This window comes from Rosa chinensis, chromosome 3 (genome assembly GCF_002994745.2).
Source record: "Rosa chinensis cultivar Old Blush chromosome 3, RchiOBHm-V2, whole genome shotgun sequence".
Classification (NCBI taxonomy): domain Eukaryota; kingdom Viridiplantae; phylum Streptophyta; class Magnoliopsida; order Rosales; family Rosaceae; genus Rosa; species Rosa chinensis.
Window position 1 is genome coordinate 7,063,033 of NC_037090.1, and position 25,885 is coordinate 7,088,917.

Below are 25,885 nucleotides of genomic sequence, written 5' to 3' on the forward strand. Positions count from 1 at the left end.
GATCGATGATAAAGAAGCTAGCATACCTTCGTTGAATAGGCACACCACTTTGTGAAGCAACAGATGCAACCTTGTAAACAGCAGTTGCCTGAAACATATTGCCAACATAAAAAAAAACCTTCAGTACAAGAAGGCATAGCTATCACACGATCCACACTTCTTCATAAGTTAAGAATGGTATTATAGTGCTATATATTACACACCGCAGGGTTTCAAACCTTTGGTTAAGTTCTTTGCTGGCATTAATATCATAACAAGAGAGTAAAGTAAGCACCAATGAGCGAAGATAAAGCTTACTGGTGAGTAGATCGAAAGCTGGTTTTTCTGAGCATATTCTACATATTGCATCATATCTTTTTATGTGTAGAAATGCTTACACTTCTGGGACACCAGTAGCACTACAACAACCAAATATTGAAACATAAAGTTCTGAAACGAATTTCTTTATTGAAAGGTCTAACAGGCCCTTTGAAAGGCAAATTAAAGGCAGAAATCCATAAAGCTATACTCATTCATCCCTTTTCAATCCAAGAAGGAAAGGTTAGCTAAGTCAATTCAGCATCAAGGGAAAATAAAAAATAAAACCAAAATCCAATTCCATATCTATAAAGCTCATGCAATCAACTTTCCGATGCTAAGTTACTAACCAAAGTTCACAACAAGATAATAAAATTCCAGCATCTATACATGTATCCCTCGTCCCTAAACATGTCAAAAAGGTCATAAAGAAATTCCAGCACCTGTGAAACACAGCATAGGCAGTTAGTTAGAATATAATACACCCACAGACCCCAAAAATTGGAAACCAAAGAAAAGATATGCACAAAAAATAGCTTACCTTTAACAGAGATGTTGTGTTCGATTTACAAAATTGTAAAACAAACCACCTAGGCAGTATATCCAGAACTTCAATAATTTCCTTTCTAGGAAGTGCCTGGCATAAAATGAATTTCAAAGCTAGGCAAAGACATATTTGACATAAATCAAAGAGAATAAAAGTCATAGGAAAACAAATCAATTTCCAGGAATAAACACCATCTGCAGCATCTCAAGCCCATCGACTTGCTTCTTAAAATCTATACTAAGAAGCTGCCTATGCAGATCCACTCTAAAGTACTTCATCATATAATTCTGCATAAAATCCAAATGAAAATACTCAAATCAAATCAATTACCAGGAATAAACAACAAATACTGCCTAGGTGAAATATCAAGAAATATCAATGTCATGTGACTCATATCAAAGGGTTTTAAGTTCAAACTATAAGTATTGTTCTTTTACAGGAAAAACATATTAATCTTAATGAACTCTAAATGTATTACTATTAATTTTTTTATTTCACATCACTTATATATATAAATAGATACTACCTTAGACAAGTGATGATAATGAAATGAAGTAGAAAATCTAAATAAGTGCAACAATATAGCCCCTGCAGCTGTGCTGAGGAATATTGAAAGCAGTGATTAGCAACCTAGCTTGTCTAGGAAAAAAAGGTACGTAGATAGTGTTGGAGAATGGAGACTGACTGACCACTGCGAAACGAAGGCCGTGAGTTGTGGTAACGGAACCCACCAAATGCCGAACAGCCGCAGTTTGAGCAAAAGAGGAACGCTCCTTCCTCTCACTTGCAGTTGCAGTTGGAATTGCAATTGCAGTTGGAATTGCAGCAGCTAGTTAATTAATCAATTAATTAGCGCTAGATCAAAATTATACAGAAAGATGAAAACTTAGATTAGAACTATAGAGAAAAGATGGAACCTTTGGAAGAAGAAGAAGAGAGATGAGGGGTTTGGGTAACTGGGGAAGCAGTGCAATCCCGTTATTACGATGATGCTGACATTCGCCGAGTGGGAGGCGTGAACGAACTAAGCACCCAGTGATTGAAGCCGAAGCAGCAGAGGCCATTTCAACTTCAAGATCTGTACAAATACAAACCTCAAGATCTTGAATCTGTTCTATTCGTGGCTCTTCAAACTTAAATCTCTTAACCACCCTGGAGTTCCAAGATCAATGATAGGAGCATTTTAATGCGACGTTTTAACTGCATTTCCCTACATTTCTTACGTTATTTCCTTATTAAAACCCTGTTTAGGAAAGTTTCCATTCTTTGATTGGGAAAGTTCCTATTTGTAGAAAGTTTATATTTTTGTAGTTTCTATTTATCATTTTTAGTAAGTTTCCATTTTCAGTTTAGGAAAGTTGCCATTTTTCATTTTAGTAAAGTTTCTATTTTTCTTATTAGTTTCTATTTTTAGGACCTCCAAGCAAGTGGAAAATCTTGAGGAGGAAAATCAAAGTTGCAACCAAGTGGAAAATCTTGAGGAGGAGAATCAAAGTTGCAAGCAAGTGGAAAATCTTGAGGAGGAAAATCAAAGTTGCAAGCAAGTGGAAAATCTTGAGGAGGAAAATCAATTCAAGTTGAACAAGTGATAAACAAGTGGGAAGATATTTTTTACAAATTTGTCTAACATATCTAGCATTTCATTTATGTTCATCTCCACCCTCCATTCATCATTTTTTGGGCTATAAATACACTTCTCCTCTCACTCTCAAAATAAATTCCTTCATCCATTTCATCTCCTTGTCTCACCATTTCCTCTCCATTTTCCTTAGTCACAAATTCCTTCATCCATTTCATCTTCTTTGTCTCTCCATTTCCTTTCCATTTTCCTTCTCCATTCTCTAGTTGCAAAGTTCTGCGTTTTCAAGCAAGGAGAGGAAGAAGAAGAAGGAGCCGTGAAGATCATATCCTCCATCATCCACCTTGAAGGCTTGCTTCCAAGATTCAAGATTCAACCATCTAGCTCTCCATCTCCATCTCCACTCACGGTGTAATTCGTTCCTTTTCCTTGTAACCTTTTTGGTTTCCTTGTTTGATTTCGTATGAACTTGTTTCTAGTTAACAATAATGTTTAGGGCAAAGTTTAAGCCCAATTTCTATGTTTAAATAAAGTTTTCGAATTCTATAATTGTGATTCTAAGTTGCTTATGTGAGTTTGTTCGATTAAATTTGCTTTACAGAAAACTTTTATATGTTTATCTTATTTGGGTCGACACTTATAGGATTTGCATGTAATTGGTGCTAGGTTTAAGAACATGAAATCGACTTTTCGTTTTGTGTAACTTGAATCAAAAGTAGTAAAGGTTCTGGACAAGAATCGAATTTAATTGAAGAGGATTGCAATTAGGTGGACTTTTCCATAACTAAGTTGTACACTTGAGTTGATAGCCTTTCTCTATGTCTAATGCGTTGAACATGTCATGATTGACTAGCTTTCTAGGGCTTGATTGCATGTTTGATAGGATTAATCTAGGTACTTTCGCTTAGGTTAATTAGCATTGAAAAGTAAAATATGGGAAATCATTTGCTTTCGAATGTTTCACATGATCAACTCCTCTCTCATGACTTGGAAGAACAATTATAGGGTTTGAATCGAATTTGATTACATGGAATTGATTTTGATCTTTGTTCCTTGCGTTCCACCCTTGTATATATGTTTTTATGTTTTCTTTATTTTATTTATTTTAATTTTAATTTTAAGAATCCTAATCCCCCCCTTATTTGTGTTTACTTGTATATATTTATTCTTTATTTTATTTTTGTAAATAATACTTTATTATTTTAATTCTTTATTTGTTTATACAATTGTATATATTAATATTCTTTATTTTATTTTTGTAAATAATACTTTTCTTTATTTGTTACACAATTACAGGTGTACCCTCAATCCCCGGATAGAACGATCCCTATTTGCTTCTACTACTAACGATATTTTCAGGGTTAAATTATGCGTTTGCTTTTAAGCGGCATCAATTTTTGGCGCCGTTGCCGGGGATTGAAAAATCACTTGCTAAATTGTGTCATTTATTGTATATATTTGTTGTATATAAATTGTTTGAAACTTAGTTTAAATTAACTAGGATGTTATTTATATTATTGAACACGAATTATAATTGTAGGTTATAAATTGAGAGGAATAGGTGAAGTCTCTTTTATTAATATTGGCCTAAACCCCTTATTGGTACCTAGCTCAGGTCCCTTAAGGTTGAGGGCGGCCTTTATTAACACTTGTTGAACTGTCTTCACACTTATGAACTTTTTCATCTTAGTAAGTATAGCCTATGTGGAATGGTGTCTAGGAATGGGACAATGTTCATGACGGGTTTTTGAATCCAGAAGTGCTTGCAAATGGGGCTGAACCACAATGTGGGAGTAGCTCATGCCAAAATGGATTTTTCCTCTCGTGTTCGCCCTCCCTCACCTGGCCATTTCAGTAAGGTTGCCCAAACGATTTGAAAGGGAGTTTGTGTCTAGGCGACTATACTTGGGCCGCACGTCCACTTGATTTACCGCTTGAAATTTGATTCGATATCAATAATGTTTATAATAAAAGAAATACTTGTGAATACTCTATACGTGTAAATTATTTTGTTGTTTCACACTTTAAACTTGTAAAAATACTTTTCACGTTTTATACTCACTTGTACTTAACTTGTGTCTTTTGTACAATATACTTGTTAATTATACTTGTAGTTTGTAATTAATAGTTATACTTGTTTTTATCTTGTATTTCTTTGTTAATTATAGTTACTAACTTTATTTAATGTAGGTACCGTCTGACTGCAAGACGTAAAATACAAGCGCTACTTGGGAGGCAACCCAATTCAGAATATAATCAGATTTGCTTTCTCTTTCCCTATTTATTTTTATTTTTCATTTTTTCTCTATTGTTTTTATTTTAGGATTTGTTTTCGTAAATGTCTTCTATCTATGCTTACTTATTTCATTGCATGCTTTTAATTAATTACATTGAGGATAATGCAATATTTAAGTGTGGGGGAAGGGATTTATATTTTTGTCTTTCATTTTGAGTCCTATATTTTATATATATATATATATATATATTTTTTGTCTTTTATTTTTGAGTCCTATATTTAAAAAAAAATTAAAAAATTAAAAAAAAAAAAAAACTGCATTCATTCAGTCTTATTAAATTCAGCTATTTACAAAAAAAAAACAAAAAACAAAAAAACAAAAAAAAAATAATAATAATAATAATACTCTAAACTAAGCCATGTCTGCATCTTTGTAGGAGTTGAGGCTGAGTTCAAGGGAAATGCGAGAGTCACCGCCATAGCCGCTACCTCCCTCGGAAGTAGTCTTCATGTTGCCAAAGATGTCCTCACCATGCATGGGGAATAGTGGAAGGGTTTCAATCTCCTGGTGATCTCCTCCTCGTTGTTCCATGAAAGATTGTCCTCCTGTTGTGCCAAAGGAGGTAGTACTGGTATTAGTGTTGAAGGGTGAGGAGGAATATGGGTCAACACCATAGCCGACACGTGACCCAAAGTTTAGATCAATGGATCTACCATCATCAGTAGAACTAGTGGATCCAAAATTGAGATCGAGAGATCCACCAACCGGAACGTTCCGAAATTCCTTCAACTTCTGCCTCTCACGAGCCTTGAGGTTCTGGAACCAAAAGAAGACGTTTTTATCCTCGATCTGCCCATACTGTTTCAGATGGAGGCAGATCTCTTGAATCTGCTCTGGAGTTGGGTACTTAAAACCCTTATCATAGTAAAGGCCCTTGAGGATTCTTAGTTGAGGCGGTGTGGGAGCCCACCGGTTATTAGTCCCGGTTGCTTGGTTGTTTCCTCCATCCTCGATTTGTTGCTGGGTCTGTTGCTCCATTAGTTGCAGAGTTCGTGGTTCCATGTTGATGAAGAAAGGATTTGAGTTTCGAAAGAAAGGCTGGAACTCGGAAGAATTTTCTTTTGGAGTGAATAGTCGCTCCCTCAGAATGCACCTATTTATAGAACGAGTGAGCGGATCTCTACCGTTGGATGGACGATCTCTGAGATTAAATCTACGCGTTGGATTAAAGTCACCCGAAAACACGGAAAAGCTGTTGGTGCGTGGAAGACACGTGGGGGAACCAAACGAATCTCGAGGAGCTGTGACAGACAAGCTACAGCAGAAAGCAGGTTTAATTGCCGTGAATCAAGGAAAAGAAAGGACGCGTGGGGGAATCAAATGAATCTCGAGGATCCGTGACAGACAAGCTATAGCCGAAAGCATGCCATAAATCCAGGAAAAGAAAGGAATATTTACACGTAGGGGAGTTTCTTGGGCCGTGAACTATCATAACTCTTCTCCTTCCCGGAGAAGCTTTGTTAAAACCCTGTGCTTGTTGAGATTTCTACCCTATTTTGTGCTTCATATATACATCCTTTTTTGTCTCCTCCAGATTTTACTAAGGTTTGTCTAAACGTGCAGTTTCAAATTCCTTCTACTTCATCATGGCTCGAACCAAGGTTACCCCTCGCAAGGGCGTCAATCAACGCCGTGTTCTCTCTTTGGAAGAAGAAGGTCGTCAAGCGGCCACTAGAGCTGGACTTACTCGTCCATGGGACCATCGTCCTATCCGTGAGCGTACCCGCAGTCCCCCTCCTCTGCCTCGTCGCTCTCCCAGACTGCATCCCGGAGAGTCTTCTTCCTCACCAGCTGCTCGTGCTCCTCGGCCTATGGCCACCCTAGAAAGCTTGTCGGATTCGATTGATGATTTGCGTTCCTCTCTCCGCGATGGTATTATGGTGACAGATTGGAGAGTCAATTGCATGATCGATTACATCTCTGAGATGAACTGCTCTTTGATCCGCTGTCACACTGCAATAAACAAGCTTGCTCAGGAAGTCAATAACTTGCAGAGTTATCCTCCTGGGTTTCCTCGCAAGGACGCTACTGCATCACAACATGAGGACCCGCCTCCGAAGGCTGAAACCAGCAAGAGGGCTGCCACTAGCCCGCATACCGCTCCTCCAAAGGAGTAAATGGAGGTACAAGTCTAGGCTGAAAGACTTTAAACATTAAGCGCTGCATGGGAGGCAACCCATTTCAACTGTAGCTGTGGAGGAGCCATCAAACGCAGATTTGCTTTCTTGAACTCTTCCTTCTATTTTATTTTCCTAAATTTTAAGTTGTTTTACGTTTCGTTGCGTTAATTTTCTCTTCTATGCTTGATTTATGCTTTGCATGATTTATATTTGTTTATACATTGAGGATAATGCATGAATTAAGTATGGGGGAAGGGTTATTGCTTTATTGTGTTTTTAGTAGTTAGTAGTTAGTATATAAAAAAATTAAAAAAATATGTTTGATGTTGGATTGTGTTTTTTTTGTGTTTTTAATTGATGTTGTGATACACTAAGGTATATTGGATTAAACATAGTCTTGAAAAAGGGTAGCTGTTTCAGTCCCATTGCACATCGAGACTCCCTGTTCCCGTACCTAAGTGTTGAAATTAAATTAATTTAAAAAAAAAAAAAAATTTGGTTACTTTTGTTTTTGTTTTTGAGTCTTAGAATGCCCTTTCAACTGTCTAAGATGATTCTATATCTCTAAAATCATGATTAAAAGAGGATCACGAAATTGAGATGATTTTTAAAATGGTATTCTTTGGTTAATTGAGATATATGAAAAATGCATGCATGTGTAGTGGATATGGATTCCGAAACCTTGGTACAGAATATGAGCATGTTAGGATGAGTTTTGATTCATAAAAGCCCATGTGAGATATTTGAGCCATGTCCCTTTTTCTTGGAGTGATAATTGAAAAATATATTCTTAATTTCTTGGCGATGTTTTGATGATCTCATTACTCTTTCATTTGATTGATTGCTTGCCATAGATTAAGTTTGATGGACTAGAGAATGCTAGAATTCGCTCTTGTGCTTGTTGAAACGTTATATCAATACATGGCCCTGATTCTGGAAAGGATAGAGGCACCCTAGGAATTACCACCATTGCCATATAAACTTGTGTCCCTATTTGTGCCCGTCGTGGGACTCCCTTAGATAAACTCCTTTGAGCTTACATTAAGCCTTTTCTTTCATCACCCTTAAATCCTTAACCCTGAACCTTAGTATAGCTACACTCCTACCCTTTGTTCTAAAAACTTAGCGGAGCTATCTTTTGAGACATACTACGTGGGTTTGGTGCTAAAGATGAAAAATTGAGAATAGGTGAAAGTTCAAGTGTGGGGGTAGACTTATCCATAAAGAAAAAAAAATATGTGAAAGCCGTGAAAAATGAAAAGAAAAAATTGTGTACGGCTAGAAAAGAAAAGAAAGAAAAATGTTTATAGATTTTAGTCCCCCATACTTAGTGATTTTGGAGTTTACTTTGAACTGAAGGCCCACTACAGAAAAATTTGGCCTTTGTCCATTCCACTATAGTTCTAGGGAAGTTGACAATGAAGATTTGGCCCAACATGAAGACATTAGGCCCTTTTATGTTACCTCTAGGGAAAGTGACGTTTTTGCAATGCCTTGGTGGATTTCTTGAGGTCTCTACATCTACATGTGCTCTGCTAGGTTTTTAGGACACTTTGATAAATCCTTACCCTTCATTTCTTAAAACCGTGAGCCTTGGCCCCATTACAACCTTTATGAAGACTTTCTTGATCCTTAAGATGGGACAGCCCTTGATGTGGAGATGAGTTACAAGAGTTGAACCTATGGCTTGGGTCCATCCGTGCAAGTAGTTGATATCCTTCATGAGATCTTTTCAAAAAAATTATATTCACAAAGTGCTTTTCGTTTCTTATATATGTGAGCTATTTGATTGCCTCAAAATATTTTCTCTCACATATAATTGAGTGATTATAAGCTTTTAAGCATTGTCTTGAATTCTGAGAGAAGAAAGAGTGGATATACCTTGTGAGGATATGAATCATACTTGTTCGAAGCATGCTTAACAGAAACCATCACCATTATTACAACCAAGTCCTACTTGTGTATGTGTGGATTATATGGTTTAATTAACTCTTGAATATCTACATATTGATTCTTGGTTGAGTGCTAATCTTGATGTTGTGAAAGTAGGAGATTTCTGAGACAAAAAGTTGAAGGGCAATAGAGTCATTGTTTTTGTAGAGTCTTTAATTTTCGTTGAGTCTTAGTGTGTGTCTTAGTGTGATTTTGCTAAGGGACTAGCAAAAGCTAAGTGTGGGGGAATTTGATAGGAGCATTTTAATGCGACGTTTTAACTGCATTTCCCTACATTTCTTACGTTATTTCCTTATTAAAACCCTGTTTAGGAAAGTTTCCATTCTTTGATTGGGAAAGTTCCTATTTGTAGAAAGTTTATATTTTTGTAGTTTCTATTTATCATTTTTAGTAAGTTTCCATTTTCAGTTTAGGAAAGTTGTCATTTTTCATTTTAGTAAAGTTTCTATTTTTCTTATTAGTTTCTATTTTTAGGACCTCCAAGCAAGTGGAAAATCTTGAGGAGGAAAATCAAAGTTGCAACCAAGTGGAAAATCTTGAGGAGGAGAATCAAAGTTGCAAGCAAGTGGAAAATCTTGAGGAGGAAAATCAAAGTTGCAAGCAAGTGGAAAATCTTGAGGAGGAAAATCAATTCAAGTTGAACAAGTGATAAACAAGTGGGAAGATATTTTTTACAAATTTGTCTAACATATCTAGCATTTCATTTATGTTCATCTCCACCCTCCATTCATCATTTTTTGGGCTATAAATACACTTCTCCTCTCACTCTCAAAATAAATTCCTTCATCCATTTCATCTCCTTGTCTCACCATTTCCTCTCCATTTTCCTTAGTCACAAATACCTTCATCCATTTCATCTTCTTTGTCTCTCCATTTCCTTTCCATTTTCCTTCTCCATTCTCTAGTTGCAAAGTTCTGCGTTTTCAAGCAAGGAGAGGAAGAAGAAGAAGGAGCCGTGAAGATCATATCCTCCATCATCCACCTTGAAGGCTTGCTTCCAAGATTCAAGATTCAACCATCTAGCTCTCCATCTCCATCTCCACTCACGGTGTAATTCGTTCCTTTTCCTTGTAACCTTTTGGTTTCCTTGTTTGATTTCGTATGAACTTGTTTCTAGTTAACAATAATGTTTAGGGAAAAGTTTAAGCCCAATTTCTATGTTTAAATAAAGTTTTCGAATTCTATAATTGTGATTCTAAGTTGCTTATGTGAGTTTGTTCGATTAAATTTGCTTTACAGAAAACTTTTATATGTTTATCTTATTTGGGTCGACACTTATAGGATTTGCATGTAATTGGTGCTAGGTTTAAGAACATGAAATCGACTTTTCGTTTTGTGTAACTTGAATCAAAAGTAGTAAAGGTTCTGGACAAGAATCGAATTTAATTGAAGAGGATTGCAATTAGGTGGACTTTTCCATAACTAAGTTGTACACTTGAGTTGATAGCCTTTCTCTATGTCTAATGCGTTGAACATGTCATGATTGACTAGCTTTCTAGGGCTTGATTGCATGTTTGATAGGATTAATCTAGGTACTTTCGCTTAGGTTAATTAGCATTGAAAAGTAAAATATGGGAAATCATTTGCTTTCGAATGTTTCACATGATCAACTCCTCTCTCATGACTTGGAAGAACAATTATAGGGTTTGAATCGAATTTGATTACATGGAATTGATTTTGATCTTTGTTCCTTGCGTTCCACCCTTGTATATATGTTTTTACGTTTTCTTTATTTTATTTATTTTAATTTTAATTTTAAGAATCCTAATCCCCCTTATTTGTGTTTACTTGTATATATTTATTCTTTATTTTATTTTTGTAAATAATACTTTATTATTTTAATTCTTTATTTGTTTATACAATTCTATATATTAATATTCTTTATTTTATTTTTGTAAATAATACTTTTCTTTATTTGTTACACAATTACAGGTGTACCCTCAATCCCCGGATAGAACGATCCCTATTTGCTTATACTACTAACGATATTTTCAGGGTTAAATTATGCGCTTGCTTTTAAGCGGCATCAATCAATCAGCCACTGACTCACTGTACTCAACATTAGCCTTGAGGACGAGATTAAATAACGCCGTGTTGGGCTCGATGCGTTGTCCTCCATACTAGCCACCAGGGATCGAGTCTCGAGAACGGGGGGGGGGGGGGTTTATCACGATCTCGAAGAGCCGGACGGATCAAGTCGATTGGGCTCGGTGGGCGGAGTTGGAGACTCTCAGTGAAGAATCAGGACCGGTGCAGTAAACAAAATTTCAGATTAAAGAATTGATAGAGGGATCAAATTTAATAAACAAACCCAGTAAACTAACCCAATGGCGTAGCGACACCCTCCCCCACACCGGAGTTGGCGTCCTTGAGCCTTTGGTGAGATGGGTGGATGTCAAATCGGTGTAGACTCAAAGACTGTTTCTTGACTGCGGGTTTGGGGTCGCCGAAGGCATAGTAAAGGCAGTTGAGGATGACCGGGAGGACATCGGCGGCGAGGGTCTGGATTGTTTTCTTGAGATCTTCGACTAGAAACCCGATATTTGGGTTTGGAGAGCGATTGAGAGTGATTGGGTAACAGAAGTCAGACTAGAAACCCGATATCTGGGTTTGGAGAGCGATTGAGAGTGTTCTGACTCGGGCTAGAAAACCGGGTATCTAGGTTTTGAGAACGATTGAGAGTGATTGAGAGTGTTTTGACTTTTGACTTGGGCTAGAAAGATTTGATAGTGATGGAGAGTTCTGATAGAGTGATAGTGATCGAGAGGGGAAAGAAAGTTTCGAGAGGGAGAGTTCTGATAGTGGGTTCTTTTTTTCTTTCTCTCGACAGTTTGCTTGGTAGGTTTGGCTGGTGAGAATATTTGCTTCGTTTGGTAATAAGACTTGAATACTTCAATAAATTTGATTAAGTTCATCACACAACAGATAATGAAACAACTGTCGTATAAGAGTATATAATGTCAAAGTAGAGAGGGAAATTTGGCTGCCTAGCTAGCTCGGTTTGGAGGGAGCAATTCAAATAGATTTGAGCGTTCAGACAACAGAATGTAGACATTCTGTTGTACCATTTGTTATATCATTCACTAGATATACCTAGTAGAAGGTGCCAACTTATTACAACATTGGCGCCTACTCGAAATTTGGAGCAAAATTTGGCGCCCAGCTTTAATCATACAACAGAAATAGCTATACCATTGTATCTTGCAATATTCACACAACAGAACATGCATAATTGTGTTGTGTGATTAAATTGGTGAACTTGTCTTAGGTGGGAATTTTGAGCTCAGTGATGGCGGGATATATGCCGCTAAATTTTGTGTCATTCAGATAACGGAACATGCATAATTGTGTTGTGTGATAGAACTCTGAAGAAAAAGTTCTTAATTTAGTAGTATTCCCACAACATAACTTCATTAACAACGTTGTAGGATGGAGTTCACGTTATCAGACGACGGTCAGTTTTTAATCTCTTGTCTGATAGGTGTTGTGTGATGCATATTTTGTAGTAGTGATAGCAACAAAACTGGAGCAAGAAGCCTTTTGTATGTCAACACCAAAAGCTTCAGAATGGGGCTGAACGATATGCAAAAATTGGTGATGAATACAAGGACTTTGCTCCCTATTTATATTGGCCAAATCCACGAGTTAGACTCATCCCATAAGGAGTCCAACACTGCTTCATGTTTATCTAGATAGGAGACTTAAAATTTATCAGAAATACTCGATGTAATTCAGGTTAATTACTAATGAGCTTCCTACTTCTATTAAGAGACATAGTACTCCTTAATAGATAACCAGAATTAGAGTTATGATTATATACTTCTTGTTATTTATGTAAAGATAAATCAATTGGTTTCATTCTTGATGTAAATCAGATAATGTTAAGTCCATATTTTCTAACACATTGTGACTGGCAAGCGTGGGGGTTTGTATTTTTTCGGATAGATTGCCACTTGATGTGCAGGCTAGTGCATCCTTGAAGGCGTCGTTTGGTGGTGGCTTCTATAGGCCAAAGCGAGCACGGCTCAAAGGTAGTGGTGTTGTCAGAGCCGATGGCAAATATGGGTGGATTATGGCGATCGCATTTGGAGAATTGGTGATTGTCTTGGTCGGGTTACAGTCAGTCCGTGTTTTCTCTCCACAGATGGAAGCAATCTCGGCATGGAGTTTTCTTGGCTGTTTGTTATCCCATGTTGATCTAGCAAAGCCAATTTGCAATAGTGATAGAGAGATGCAGAAAGGCAGAGGCTGTATAGCCTACTTGTTGGCCCATTATCAAAGGAATCAATGTTGGTCTGGTTAGGTTAACTAGTTTTGTAGGGGTTTCTCTGTCATACCCTCGTCAAGGGCCGTTTGGAGGCTCGGTGATGCTTTGGTGTGGCGGTAGCGGCAAGGTTAACAAAGTTATTGAATTGACTGTTGGTGGACCTTCTCTTAGCGCTTGGGCTCTGATCTATTTCTCATATTTGGGCTTGGGCCTTTTTGGGTGGTTTAAAGCAGTAGAAATTGGGCTTTCCAACTCTTGCTTCCAGATTTCGGATCCCACTGGTTTTTTCTATAAAAATTTGGGATCTAGGACCCTCTCCATTTTGGTACCTAATTTTTCTAAGGGAATAAAATCCACATTCCTCATTTTATAATCCACACTCTATGTTTTCTTTTTAGTAACCTAAATTTTGTCTCGATAGGTGGAGCGGGATATTGCTAATTTTTGACTGCCCCACTGAAGCGGGAAGCGGGTCAATGTGTAATACTATTTTTTTTCATATTAAATGAAAATGACCGACCTCCTGCCCCGTTTGACCCGACCCGCCCACTGTACCCGTTCACATTACCAAAATGTTGAACTGGTTGACAGCACAGGAGTTCCCGCGCACTTCCGCTGCCATAAAAATTGGTTAGGGTTTCAGTATCGTTTTCAAGAAGCTTTCACTCATCCCGAGGCAGAAGACGAACCCACCCATTTCTCTACTTGAGCTTCTAAAATGTACTCCAACCCAGGTACTGAAACAAACCCCTAAATTTTCTTGAGCTAATTCCATTCCCTATTGCCCATTCTCAATTCGAATTACATTTTCAGGCGGGAAATTCACCGATCAAGAACACCCAGTTGAGGAGGTTTACAGAAGAAGAAAACCCAGAAAGCCCACTCCAGATGAAGAACCCTTGTATGTTCAAAATCTAATCTTTACATGGTTTTTGTGAGAAAATTAATCAAGTTGGTGTTTTTGGGTCCTCAGAATGTTAAGTGGGTTTTTGTTTTTGTTGATTTCAGAAGGGAATCGAATTCGAGTCGAAAAGAGAAGCTTAGGGTGAGTTTGGCTGCTGCTGCTCCGGTTAAGCGAATCAGTTGGAACCGTTTTCTTTCCACAAGGTTCTATCTTTATCTCTATCTTTTGGGATTAGTAATGAAATTAGGAATTGGGTTTATGATACTGTTCTTTTGTGTTGTGATATGAGTTTGATTTGTGTTGTGGAAATGTATGGCTGGCACAAATTTGCTTGATTTCTAATAGCTTTGCAGACATTGTGGTTCTTTGGTTTTATGGAGTTGAGCTTGATTAGTTAGTTAAGTGTTGCAACTTTTGCTCAAGTGTTGTAGATGCATTCTCATCCGAGGTTTGACTTATTTTGGTGCTTAATAGAGGGAGGACAAGTATTGCTGTTGGTGCTTGTTTGGACTATCAGCCTCCACGGAAGAAGGCCAAAAGGAAAGGAAGACCTCCTCGTCCCAAAGTGAGACACTATTACTCTTGAAAGAAACTTGCATTTTCTGTTTTGTATGTTCTTATTAACTTACTGCTTCAAAAGCATGTACCCTTTAAAGTTTGAAGTGAGTCGTCTGTGTATTTTGTTTTTGTATCTGAAAGCATTGTACTTTGGTTTGTTTACGCTGTTTTTGATGTTCAAAATTTCCAGAGTAAGTACAACTTTGAAAAGGAACGAGCTTACTTTGAGAAGCTTGATGAAGAGGAATTGATAGAGGAGAGCCCCTCGCCCATACCCCGCACATGGGTTGCTGGAATCCCAAAGGGGAATGTTGAAATACCCAAGTTGTGCTCAGCATTAGAGAAATGGTTATTATCCAAGAAGTTCAATTTCGGTTTAGGGTCTTCCAACACTTTGGCTAGGATCCTACAATCTTCAGCCATGCGGCCCTCGCCCATTGGTGGTATCAATTTTGAACCTTCAAGTTTGAAAACCCCAGAAAGATCTTCTAGAGTCAATTCTCGCTTGTCTTCTGGCCAAATTTGTTTTGATTTGAGTTTGCTCGATGGAAGTGTGCATGAAAGGAGCACCCCCAAATCACTTCCTGGTGTGGGCAATGGGGATTGTGAAGATATAGATGCTGCTGTAAAAGAACTCTCTTTGGTATCAACTTCTGAGGAGTTGGATCGATTTAATGCTCTGTTAGAAGTTTGTGGCCAGTCATCTCCCTCAAAATTACAGGATGTATTTTCCAAATATTGGTTCGTTCATTACTTCTTATATATTTGTTATTTCTATATCACTTTATGTTTCAGTCCCATTTTTTTTACAGTTTGATCTTCCTTTTTGCACAATATTATCTGCAGATAGATCTTGTTTCCATAAGCTAATCAAGGATGAAACTTTCTTGCAACAGTGATCCAGAAGAGATTGAAAAAGTTGGCGAAGGGACATATGGAGAAGCTTTCAAGGTTGGCAACTGCGTTTGCAAAATAGTTCCTATTGATGGCAACTTACGAGTGAATGGGGTTGAAGTGCAAAAGGTACTTACTAGAACCCCTTGTCTCTAGTATTGGGGTTTATTGGATTTTGGATGACGACATGATGAGGCTATTGTGCTTCAGAGATCTGAAGAATTGCTAGAGGAGGTCGTGCTTTCCCGCACTCTTAATTACTTGAGAGGAAACGATGATAATGTTCAGAATGTATGCACGACATTTATAGAAACAAAAGAGTATGTATTTACTTTAAAGTTCTACCATCCTTGTTATATATTTTGTATTCAGTTGCAAGATTTTCATGTGACATTTTTCTGTGATCTGATTCCGCTGCAGTTTGAGGGTGTGCCAAGGCTCTTATGACACTGCCTTGATCAAAGCATGGGAAGCTTGGGATGAAAACTGTCCTTCAGAAAATGATCACCCTGAGGCGTTTCCGGAGAACCAGGTTTCCTTGTCTAATTTGATGTTTGCTTTGTCTGTATTGCACGTAAAGTTTGATCATTCTAATAAAAAAGATTAATAACTCATTCTTTTTGGTATATGAACTTTGTGTTGTCTTAGTGAGCTTCTGTAACTCTTGGTGATCTTCTCAAGCATAAGGGTTATTTTTTATGGTGCGTATAATACCTGTATCGGTTTAATTAATGTAATTGGCAATTTTGCATACAGTTCTATGTCGTGTTTGTTTTAGAGCATGGTGGCAAAGATCTGGAAAGCTTTGTGCTTCTGAACTTTGACGAGGCAAGGAGTTTATTAATACAGGTAAGTTATGTTTTAAAACAGCATTCTTTAGTTGATTTCAGATGCGTTAATTTGTTATAAATTATTGTACTGTCATTGCAGGTTACAGCTGCCCTTGCTGTGGCTGAAGCGGCATATGAATTTGAGCACCGTGATCTCCACTGGTATGGTTATTTTCTGTCTGTAATAGTAACATGTGAATCGATGATTGTGAATTGGAGATATGCTTCTGTCACAGGGGAAACATACTTTTGAGAAGGAGTGGTTCAGTTACAATGCAGTTCACTCTTGAAGGAAAGCAGATGCTCATACGCACATTTGGATTAGCAATATCAATCATTGATTTCACTCTTTCAAGAATCAATACTGGTGAGTTCTTTTTCAAGTTACTTTTGTAATGTGCTCGCTATGGTAGTGGTTACATTTGTTGGTGTAGCAAGCTTAACAATCTTGATATATACCCAGGCGAAGCCATACTCTTTCTAGACCTATCTTCAGATCCTGAGCTTTTCAATGGTCCAAAAAGCGATAAACAAGTAAGCGACTGAAACTAAAGTAGTACTATCAAAAATAACTATCTTTGTTATGACAACTGATAGCAAAACCATTTGCAGTCAGAAACTTACAGGAAAATGAAGAAGGTAACACAAGACCACTGGAAGGAAAGGTATAATTCATTTGTTCAACTGCAATGATCAATTGCGCAAGGTCATGTTAATGAAAATCAAACTTCAGAATGTATATTTCAGCCTCCCCTATGGGTAGTTTCTCGTAAAGATTGAAACTTTTGAAAATTCTCTATAAATTATAGTTGGCAAGCTTATCTGCTAATTTTTGTTGGTATTTGGTGTTATCATTGTTGACATTTCATATTTTACAGCTTCCCTAGAACAAATGTGTTGTGGTTGCTGTACTTGGTGGACATATTACTCCTAAACAAAGCATTTGTAAGTATCTCTTTTAACTAAACTACTTTAAAATTTTTTTTAAAAAAAACTTGTTAAGCATGTTGGAAGTTTACAAATGCTACAAGATCAAGCTGAGCAGCAGCCATGAATCTATAATCTTCAATGGATAGTGATCATCGTGTTACTATTAGTTTCTTTATTTTGTTTGTTGAGCTGTTTGCTACGCTCTTAATTTCTCTCATGTTACTGCTGGCTTTCACATATATATATATATACCTGTCACTATCTGGGTCAGAATGAGGATTGCTTTCTGAATATGTCTTGTGTATTTGAAAATTGAATTAAGATGTCGTAATATAATGACTGAAGTTTGACTTGTCAATTCTTTGCTAGGATCGTACTTCGAAGGATGAGAGAGATTTGCGCGCGTTGAAGAAGCGGCTTGATCAATATCAGTCAGCAAGAGAAGCACTTTTTGATCCTTGTTTCAGTGACTTGTTTGTTGGTTGTGATAGTTGAGTTCTAATTGAGGGAGGACATTGTATTGTACATGTTTAGACTTTAGATAAACAAAAGTTCAGTGCTTTGTTCATTTCTAGGACTTGGTAGGATAATCTAAATTAGAATTTAGTGAACCAGATGTCAGTGACTCTTCCTTGTGTATATATATCCTTTTGAAACAAGTCTTAGTCGTGACCTATGCATACATTTCAAGTTGAAATAGTTCATACTCTTTGGATGTCATGTTCTAAAAGGGTTTGCCTGCTTTGACCAAAGCTTCTAATGTGTCTAGTTGTCTTGGTTTTGTTTTGTTTGTGATATCTTTTGACGTTGAAGGAGATGCCTGGGTGTATTCAAATCTTTGCAAACATGTAGAAGATTTCAGTGCGGAGGATCTGCTCATCAGTGAAATAAGTCTTTATGTAGGGAGTTTGAGTTGTGCAGCTTGGGTTATGTTCCCAGATTGTGTAATAGTGCTACTCATGGTGCATCAAAGCATGCTTTAAGCTTAACATGCCGTGGCAGGGGACGGGAGGAGCACCAAGCACCACCATGCATTGTTTAACTCTATTGTTCTTCAAGACAGTGTGGAAAGTTGGTCTAAAGTCAGATGCCTGAGGTTGATCTCGACCGATCAATATTGTCTCCATGTTGAGACTCTCTTAAGTTAAATTGGTAAGGTCAAGGGTGTGTGGTACTATTTTCCTCTCTAGGATTTATTGTAAGTGGTATACCTTGTTTTTGATCAAATGAAATTAATTATAGCGGACGAAATTGTTACAAGTAATTGAACAATACAATCTGGAGTCATTTACTGCTATTTAGAACAAAAGTTAGACCAGCAAACCTGAACATAACTTCTTGAGTCCAATATGACAATAATGGAGCTACAAAATCTTTGCTATACCTCGAGGTTGGAAAGATGGTCATGTTGACCATAGAGACCCTAAATTCGACTAATCAATGGTAGAAGACATCGGCGAACCAATTCGGAAATGACTCTAATCTGCAATGGAAGTACTCGTGTTGAGGTTAACTCGGCCTCATAAGTAGTGAACACACGTGATAGTTTAGGGATTAAACTATCTTTATTCATCAGTCATATTTTGTATGAAGCAAAAACACGACTAGGAAGGGTCAGACTTACTGCAACAACTGAAACAAAATAAACAAAAACAGAAAGAGAAAAATCCAGTGTCAGTGTCTAAATTTTAGTGTCAAGGCTAATTTGATACCTAAACTCTCAACTATACTAATGTGATACTTAAAGTCTAATTTTGATATCGACGTGATACCTCTGTCCAATTTCCGTAACGGCTCCGTCAAATTGATGATGTGGCAAGACATGTGATATTTTTTCAAGGGTAAAATAGTCTTTTCACTTCTAACTAATTGAAGGGAAAAAAAAAAACCGAAGCATGACCATAGCCCTTTCTCTCACTCTCTCCCTCCCTCCTTCTTCACAACCCTTTGCAACTCCCATTCTTCTTCTTCTCCTCACTTAAACCAACCTGCATCTTCAAATTGTTCTTCACAATTTGACCCCACCTCCTCTTCTTCACCTAAAACCCTAGGCCCAATCTGCCCTCGGCTTGATCTTTCACCCCAAGATGGCCAACTCTACCATGAATACCTAAATCGGGCGAGTCTCTGGCTAGGGGATCCGAGAGAGATGACAAACAGAATAAGATATTTTCAGTATCCTCCGCCACTCTCTAGTCTCCTCTGCCAATCAAACAGCGTCGTCGCCACCGTCATAGAAGCGACGACAACTTCAGAAGAAAGAAAGAAAGAAAGAAGAAAGAAAGAAAGGAGAATGGAGAGGAGAGAGAAACTACAAAGTAAGAGAGGCGAGACAAAGCAAATCGAGGAAGAAGAAGATGTAAGAATCAAATGTGGACTTGTCACAAATTATCATAATGTATATGATGATTAGCTTAATATCAATCCTAGTTTAACATGGATACAAACTGAAAATCAATATTGTAACTTAATGAAAGAGTGTATCAATTCATTAAGGTAAGCAATCCAATTCGCAGAAAGACTACAATGATGTGATGCATTAAGAATCTAACTAGGAAACCTAAACCGATATGGATTGCTTTAATGGGAAGCTTCTTGAGGTTTAAGTCTCCTACATATATAGATGAATTGGTCCATGTTGCTACCATGTTAATTGCATTAGTTGTGTCCATTGAGAAGCAAGTTGGTAAGCAACAAAAGGCTATATTCTAGTGATCGAGTTTTGCAGCTGTAGAAGATGGAATCCATGCCTATGATTGCTGAAGGTAAGTTTTGGTTTTGTTGTGATTGTTGTCGAGTTGATTTGCATATGTTTGTGAGCATGAATATATGGTTTTACAGAAGAGGGACTATGACTCTGGTACGGGGTCTTTGAGTGGTGGCGGTGATTCTGAGCAGGAGAGGAGCCGAGTTGAGCTGCAAGAGGTTTTGCGAGATGGTGGAGGTAACGAAGATCTTGGGGTCGTTCACCAGCACCATTTGTATCTTCCTCTTCTACATCTAAGAACATTCATTAGTTTCTCCAAAGATTACTCCTTTATTTCCTTCTTTGCATGTCTAAAGCTAGCTACTTGGGCTTTTCCTTGGTGAAAAATTTGGATTTGAAGTTGTTGAAGAAAGCAAAATGGGTTTTCAGCTTTTGAATGCAAATTGATGGTTTATGACTTTATGCATCTGGGTTTTTACCAATATAGGCCAGGATGTTAGATTGTTAGTTGTAGAAGGTCAAAGTTTAGTTTACTTGAGAAAAGTATGGACATTTGGTTTGATAGATATAGATCAAAGATCATAAACTAAGCAAGTTGCTGATTTTGCATTGTTTTGTTTCATTGATTAAGCTAGAACAAAATCTCAGAAGAAGAAGAAGAAGAAAACGAAGAAGCAAAAGAAGAAGAAGAAAAGAAAGAAAAAATGAATTAACAAAAGAAAAAGGGTAAATTGGTCATTTTTTTTATCTCCACGTGCTTGCTACGTTATCAATTTGACGGAGCAGTTACGGAAATTGGATGAAGGTATCACGTCGATATCAAAATAAGACTTCAGGTATCACATTAATATAGTTGCGAGTTTGGGTATCAAATTGGTCTTGACACTAGAGTTTGAGCACTGACACTGAATTTTTCTCAAACAGAACAGAGACAAACATAAAACAGTGTTGCTGCCCAATCCAAGCAAAGTTGGGCTCAGATCTTAGCCCGTTTGAAAAAACAAGCCTAAAAATCGAACCCAAATCAAGAACCAGTCTTAGACTCGGACTTAAGCCCTAGCCTGCTATAATCTGACAACCCGATCCAACGTCAAACTCAAGGATCCCCGATCCAAGCGACAACAGGCCCAGACTACCTAAAACAAAAGGAAAGAACATGGATCAAGACTCACAATCCCTAAGCCAACCCCTATCCCATCTGTCGAGATCAAATTTGGTCTCTCTCATTGACAACGGATCAATTTGCAACTCTAACGCATTTTCTCACTTCTCTCCTTGCTTAAAAAACCTTAACTCTATAGGGTAATAGAAGCTAGAATCCAATAATGATAGACGCACTAACATCATCCTCTTCCGGGGCGAGACACGGCGGTGAGAACGCTGGCAGCGTTTGACCGAAATATATCGGGTTATAGAGAAAAGTAAATTTGGTAATATGTAAGTAGGTGACTTAAGAATTCTTGAATGAGACCACTTTTAGAACACTCGTACTGGATTTGCAACTCTTACAACTTTCCTCATCTCCATTCTTCCTAAACAAGCTCCAACCCTAGAAGGCAACAAAAGCCGATGCTCAAAAATGGCAACTGCACTCAACATCTTCCTCTCTCGAGCTGGGACGTAGTGGTGACAATGATGGCACGGTTCAGTCAGGGGAGATCGAGTTATAGAGAAATAGTAAATTTGGTAATATGATCGAAAGTGGTTTATCAAGGGAAGATTGAAAGAGAACACAGTTTTTTTTAGTTGAAAATGTCATATATTATGCATTTCGATAGGCAGTACAATAATGACTTGCTCGGAAAGGCTGTCAAAAAAAGCCATCATATAGAGTACACAAAAAAGTACACCCCAACACGAGCATACTACTAACTACTAAGTAGACCCCTACGACACCTACCTTTTTGGAATAAGAACAAAAATAAGAAACCAAAGCTAGCCCAAGAATGAAGAAGCAACCTTGTCTTTTGTTGATCTTTCTTACTCAAAAAAAAAAGAAAAAGAAAAGCCCATCATTCAAGAAAGAATGGAGACCCCAAGCTAAAATAATAATGAAAAACCTAAAATTCATGTGAGCCCAAAGTAACCAAGCCCCATGAAATCCAATATCCCCATAGAGACCACTTTTAAAACACCCGTCTTTTTGTAAAAAACTTATATTCAATAATATAATTAGTAGTTCTTGAACAAATAAAATAAATGTTTGATAGATTGAAAATCCAAAGTGAGGATAATCCTTGCACAACTTAGGTATATTTGAGATTGCTCTAAAAGACCTAAACTGTTTTTTCAAATTTGGCTAAAGTGCTTTTGTGTGAGGATAAGTGCTTCTCACAACTCACTTTTAAATTATTTTGTAACTTATTTTTTCATTTATAATATTTTTCAAGTTAGAAACGTTTATGGGTCTCGGAAAAACAATCTCAAATAGGTCTAAAGTAAGTATCTTTTCATAAAATATTTTTTACTGCCTTTTTTTTACAAGTTTTTCGACAAGGTTATCGTCATGATGCTTGTATAACTTCAAACGAGGAGAGGATGAAAGAGTGGCGGTAAGGTGAGGGGGTGCGTGGGGGAACGGTGAAGATGGATTGGGTCGATGAATTAGACGAGAGTGAACTTGATCTGAGCTCAGTCCTTGAAGAGCTCTGAAGAGGAGTCATTTGAGTACTACTTGCGATAGTAGCTCCGCCACCACATCATAGTGTTTGAACTCTGCTCTAAACGACACTCTAACCAATAGCTCTAGCACATAAAGACAATAATAATAATAATAATTAGACTTTAATTCCATTCACTTAACTAAAATTTCATAAATACGATTAATTAAAGAATTACTTTTCATTAGTGGTTGACGGTGGCTAAGCTGTGATAGTACGTATGACATTTTCATCAGTATCCTTATTAGCCTTCTTGTAACCAAGATTGCCTGCTTCGGTGGTGCTTTGAAATAGAAACAACAAACCAAGGGACAAAATCATAAAAGTTTCAAACTTCCTCATCATTAAGTCTCTGTACAATAGTTCCACACTGATCGTCACTTATATAGAGGGGTTGGGTGTTTTATGAGAGAGAGATGCCGCTACACAATTCGTTTGGTCAAACTGACAAGCACCACCAACCCAAGTACACAATATCTTTTCCTCCCAAGATGCTCTTATGACCAAAACGTCATATTACCAAGTTCACTATAAAGTAGATATTTAAACATTTCGGAGCTGGAGAGTTCTGTTTTTATCTATTTAATATCGCTAAATTATTGCATTTTTTCAATAAAGAAAAGAAGAAGAAAAAAACGGAAGGTTAACTGAGCCTTCACTCCAAGCTATTTCTCGCATGTAGCTTTGTCCTCGTCACTGGACTTCACCATTGTCCTCCCCCACCTCCGGTGAGGCAGTTGCGAGTATTGTTGCAACTGTAGCAACGAAGAAGGGTAGGGTAATTGTGGACAAACACATTGAAATCAACCCATATGGACCTTTTCACAAATCTCTAATAGTGTACTCCCAAATGAAAATTTATCATGCAAATTGCACCGGTAATTGTCTAATCAAAATGGAACGCTTTCTCGCCTCAAGTAACTCATGGACTGGAAGACTTCCTAAGTTCCTAGTATAGTGTCTCATGCAAATAGTTTTGATCTCCTAATTTTTTTTTTTGGTGTTCTGTTTTTGTATAGAAAAATTAAAAAAAAGTGCAGAGCGGAGATTGTCATATGATATGATAGAGTAATAAAACATATAACTTACCCTATCTATTTCATATAATGTGATTAAGGGAACTTCATAGGATGCTCAGATTGATTTCCAATGTCTAATCTATCTCACGTCTCGCATGAGTCATGACATATTCTAAAAAACGTGGACAAACACATTAAAATTAACTCATATGGACCTTTTCACAACTCTTCAATAGTGTACTCCCGAATGACAATTTACTAACCAGAGTATAAAAATACATAGATTAGTACTATAATTTCGATGGCTGAAGTTAATATCCATATAATCTATTCCAAAGTTCTCTATGAGCAAGAGAATAAAACCACATAATTTATATCTTTTTTTTTTCTTTTTTCTGAAGACGCATAATTGATATCTTGTATATATTGAAATCTGCTCATCTCTTAAGCATCGTTTGGTTCACGGAAAGAAAAGGAAATCAATTCCTTACTTTTTCCATGGGCATGAGAAATTGCGATTCCCATCAATTTTCTTTTCCAATGTTTGGAAAGACCAGGAATATAGTCATATATTTTTGTAATAAATGCAGGAAACTAGGAGGAAAAGTGAATCCTTAAGGTGGGCGAGGGTAACAATTTTCCCCCTGTTATGAATGATAATGACTATTCATGCAATAAGTATTGCTTAATGTATGCGATTGACAGACTCGTAATGTATGCGATTGACATACTTATAATGTGCGATTGATTAGTATAGCTATTATGTATTGCCTTTTGTATACATAATGTAACCCTATATAGACCTCATGGTGAGATGAATACAATACATTTTTTCAATTCTTTACAACACGTTATCAGCACGATACTCTAACCCAAGCCCTAGCCAGGAAAAAAAACCCTAACACCCGAAATTTCTTTCACCAAAAAATGTCGCAAGCTCTTAGCCCTTGTTAGACATACCGTGCGCTGCTCCTATAGCCCTTGAGCACCCGTGTGCCTCCTACTTCCCCTGAAGCATCGTCGCACACCTGTTGCCCCTACAGCGCAGCAGCACGCTCGTTCCTGTGCAGATCAGCCTGATTGCATTCCCCGAAACGTCTTTATCAGGACCTTAGATCAAAATCATTCCTTCATCAAAGTTGTTTGTCTCTGCCTCTTCTATCTAACCTCAAAATTTCATCCCTATTAGAGTCATTTTGAGATCTATACATCATTCGAAGTGGGAGCTGTTTAGAAGCGAATCTGCTCCAAATTTCAACAATATGTTTCCTGGAGAGTTAGAATGCCTTGTTGATAGTGGCACCACACATACTATATTGCGACATAGGCAACTATTTCTATGGATGACGCCTAGTAGATCTGTGACCACGATGGCTGGACCATCACAATTGATTCATGGTCGAGGACCAGCTCAATTTATGTTGCCAAATGGCACAAGTATTAATGTCACCGAAGCTCTATATGCTCCTAGGGCTGGAAGAACCCTATTGAGTTTTAAAGATATAAGAGCCAATGGTTTTCATGTGGAAACACATTGTGAGAATGGACAAGAGTTCCTTTGCATTACCTCTAATGACTACGGACATAAAAGAGTATTAGAGAAACTTATGTGTCGCTCTAGTGGGTTGTATGCAACCACTATTCGAATTATTGAATCCAACCATGTCATGAGAGATGACTTATGGGATTCTGACACATATAGGCTTTGGCATGACCGTTTGGGACACCTAAATCATGATATGATGATCCGTATATTAAAGACTTTACACGGATATCCATTTTTCAAAACAAAAAGAAGTCAGAACCAAAATTCGATCCAAGGTAGGGCTGGCGCTGCCTACCCCTTGCGGCCCAAAAGTGGTATTGACGCCACCAATACCTCCTTGGTTCCTTTTTCTACTTCTAAAGTTAATTGTGACTTCGTGGCTCAACCGGATATTTCCTTGGTTACTTCTAAAGCCCATCTTTCATTTTGCAAAGCCTGCTCTTTAGCAAAATTAGGATCGAGACCATCCTATGCAAATGACACTAAGGAAAATATTCCATTCTTACAAAGAATCCAAGGTGATATTTGTGGACCTATTCAACCAACTTGCGGACCATTTAGATATTTTATGGTGTTGGTTGATGCATCGACATGATGGTCACATGTCATGCTATTGTCCACAAGAAATGTTGCATTTGCTAAACTCCTAGCACAAATCATTAAATTAAGGGCTCACCACCCTGATCATCCTATTAAGTAAATTTGTCATGACAATGCTGGAGAGTTTACATAAAAAACGTTTGATGACTATTGCATGTCCATTGGGATTGAGGTTGA

The 25,885-nt window shown here is 37.5% G+C and overlaps 1 protein-coding gene and 1 long non-coding RNA gene across 2 annotated transcripts; one reads left to right on the top strand and one right to left on the bottom strand.

Annotated features, from left to right (window-relative positions):
- Positions 1-296: 296 nt before the first annotated feature.
- On the bottom strand, positions 297-942 carry LOC112191993. The gene is made up of 3 exons (XR_002933266.2): positions 839-942; positions 648-740; positions 297-398 (listed from the first exon to the last, which is right to left on the bottom strand). It is a non-coding gene; the product is annotated as an uncharacterized LOC112191993 (long non-coding RNA).
- Positions 943-13,634: 12,692 nt separating this feature from the next.
- LOC112193722 (serine/threonine-protein kinase haspin homolog) lies at positions 13,635-17,866 on the top strand. Its single transcript, XM_024333949.2, has 15 exons — positions 13,635-13,794; positions 13,874-13,961; positions 14,069-14,167; positions 14,439-14,529; positions 14,713-15,263; positions 15,419-15,545; positions 15,627-15,736; positions 15,837-15,948; positions 16,173-16,265; positions 16,347-16,408; positions 16,483-16,613; positions 16,710-16,780; positions 16,859-16,911; positions 17,125-17,191; positions 17,546-17,866. Exons 1-15 carry the CDS (start codon positions 13,779-13,781, stop codon positions 17,669-17,671), a joined length of 1,797 nt encoding a protein of 598 aa, XP_024189717.1. The 5' UTR covers positions 13,635-13,778; the 3' UTR covers positions 17,672-17,866.
- Positions 17,867-25,885: the final 8,019 nt, after the last annotated feature.

Bases quoted from the DNA above. Each gene is read 5' to 3' on its own strand.
- LOC112193722 (XM_024333949.2), top strand. The intron at 15,737-15,836 runs GTATGTATTTAC...ATTCCGCTGCAG, and splicing joins ACATTTATAGAAACAAAAGA to TTTGAGGGTGTGCCAAGGCT. The intron at 15,949-16,172 runs GTTTCCTTGTCT...TTTTGCATACAG, and splicing joins AGGCGTTTCCGGAGAACCAG to TTCTATGTCGTGTTTGTTTT.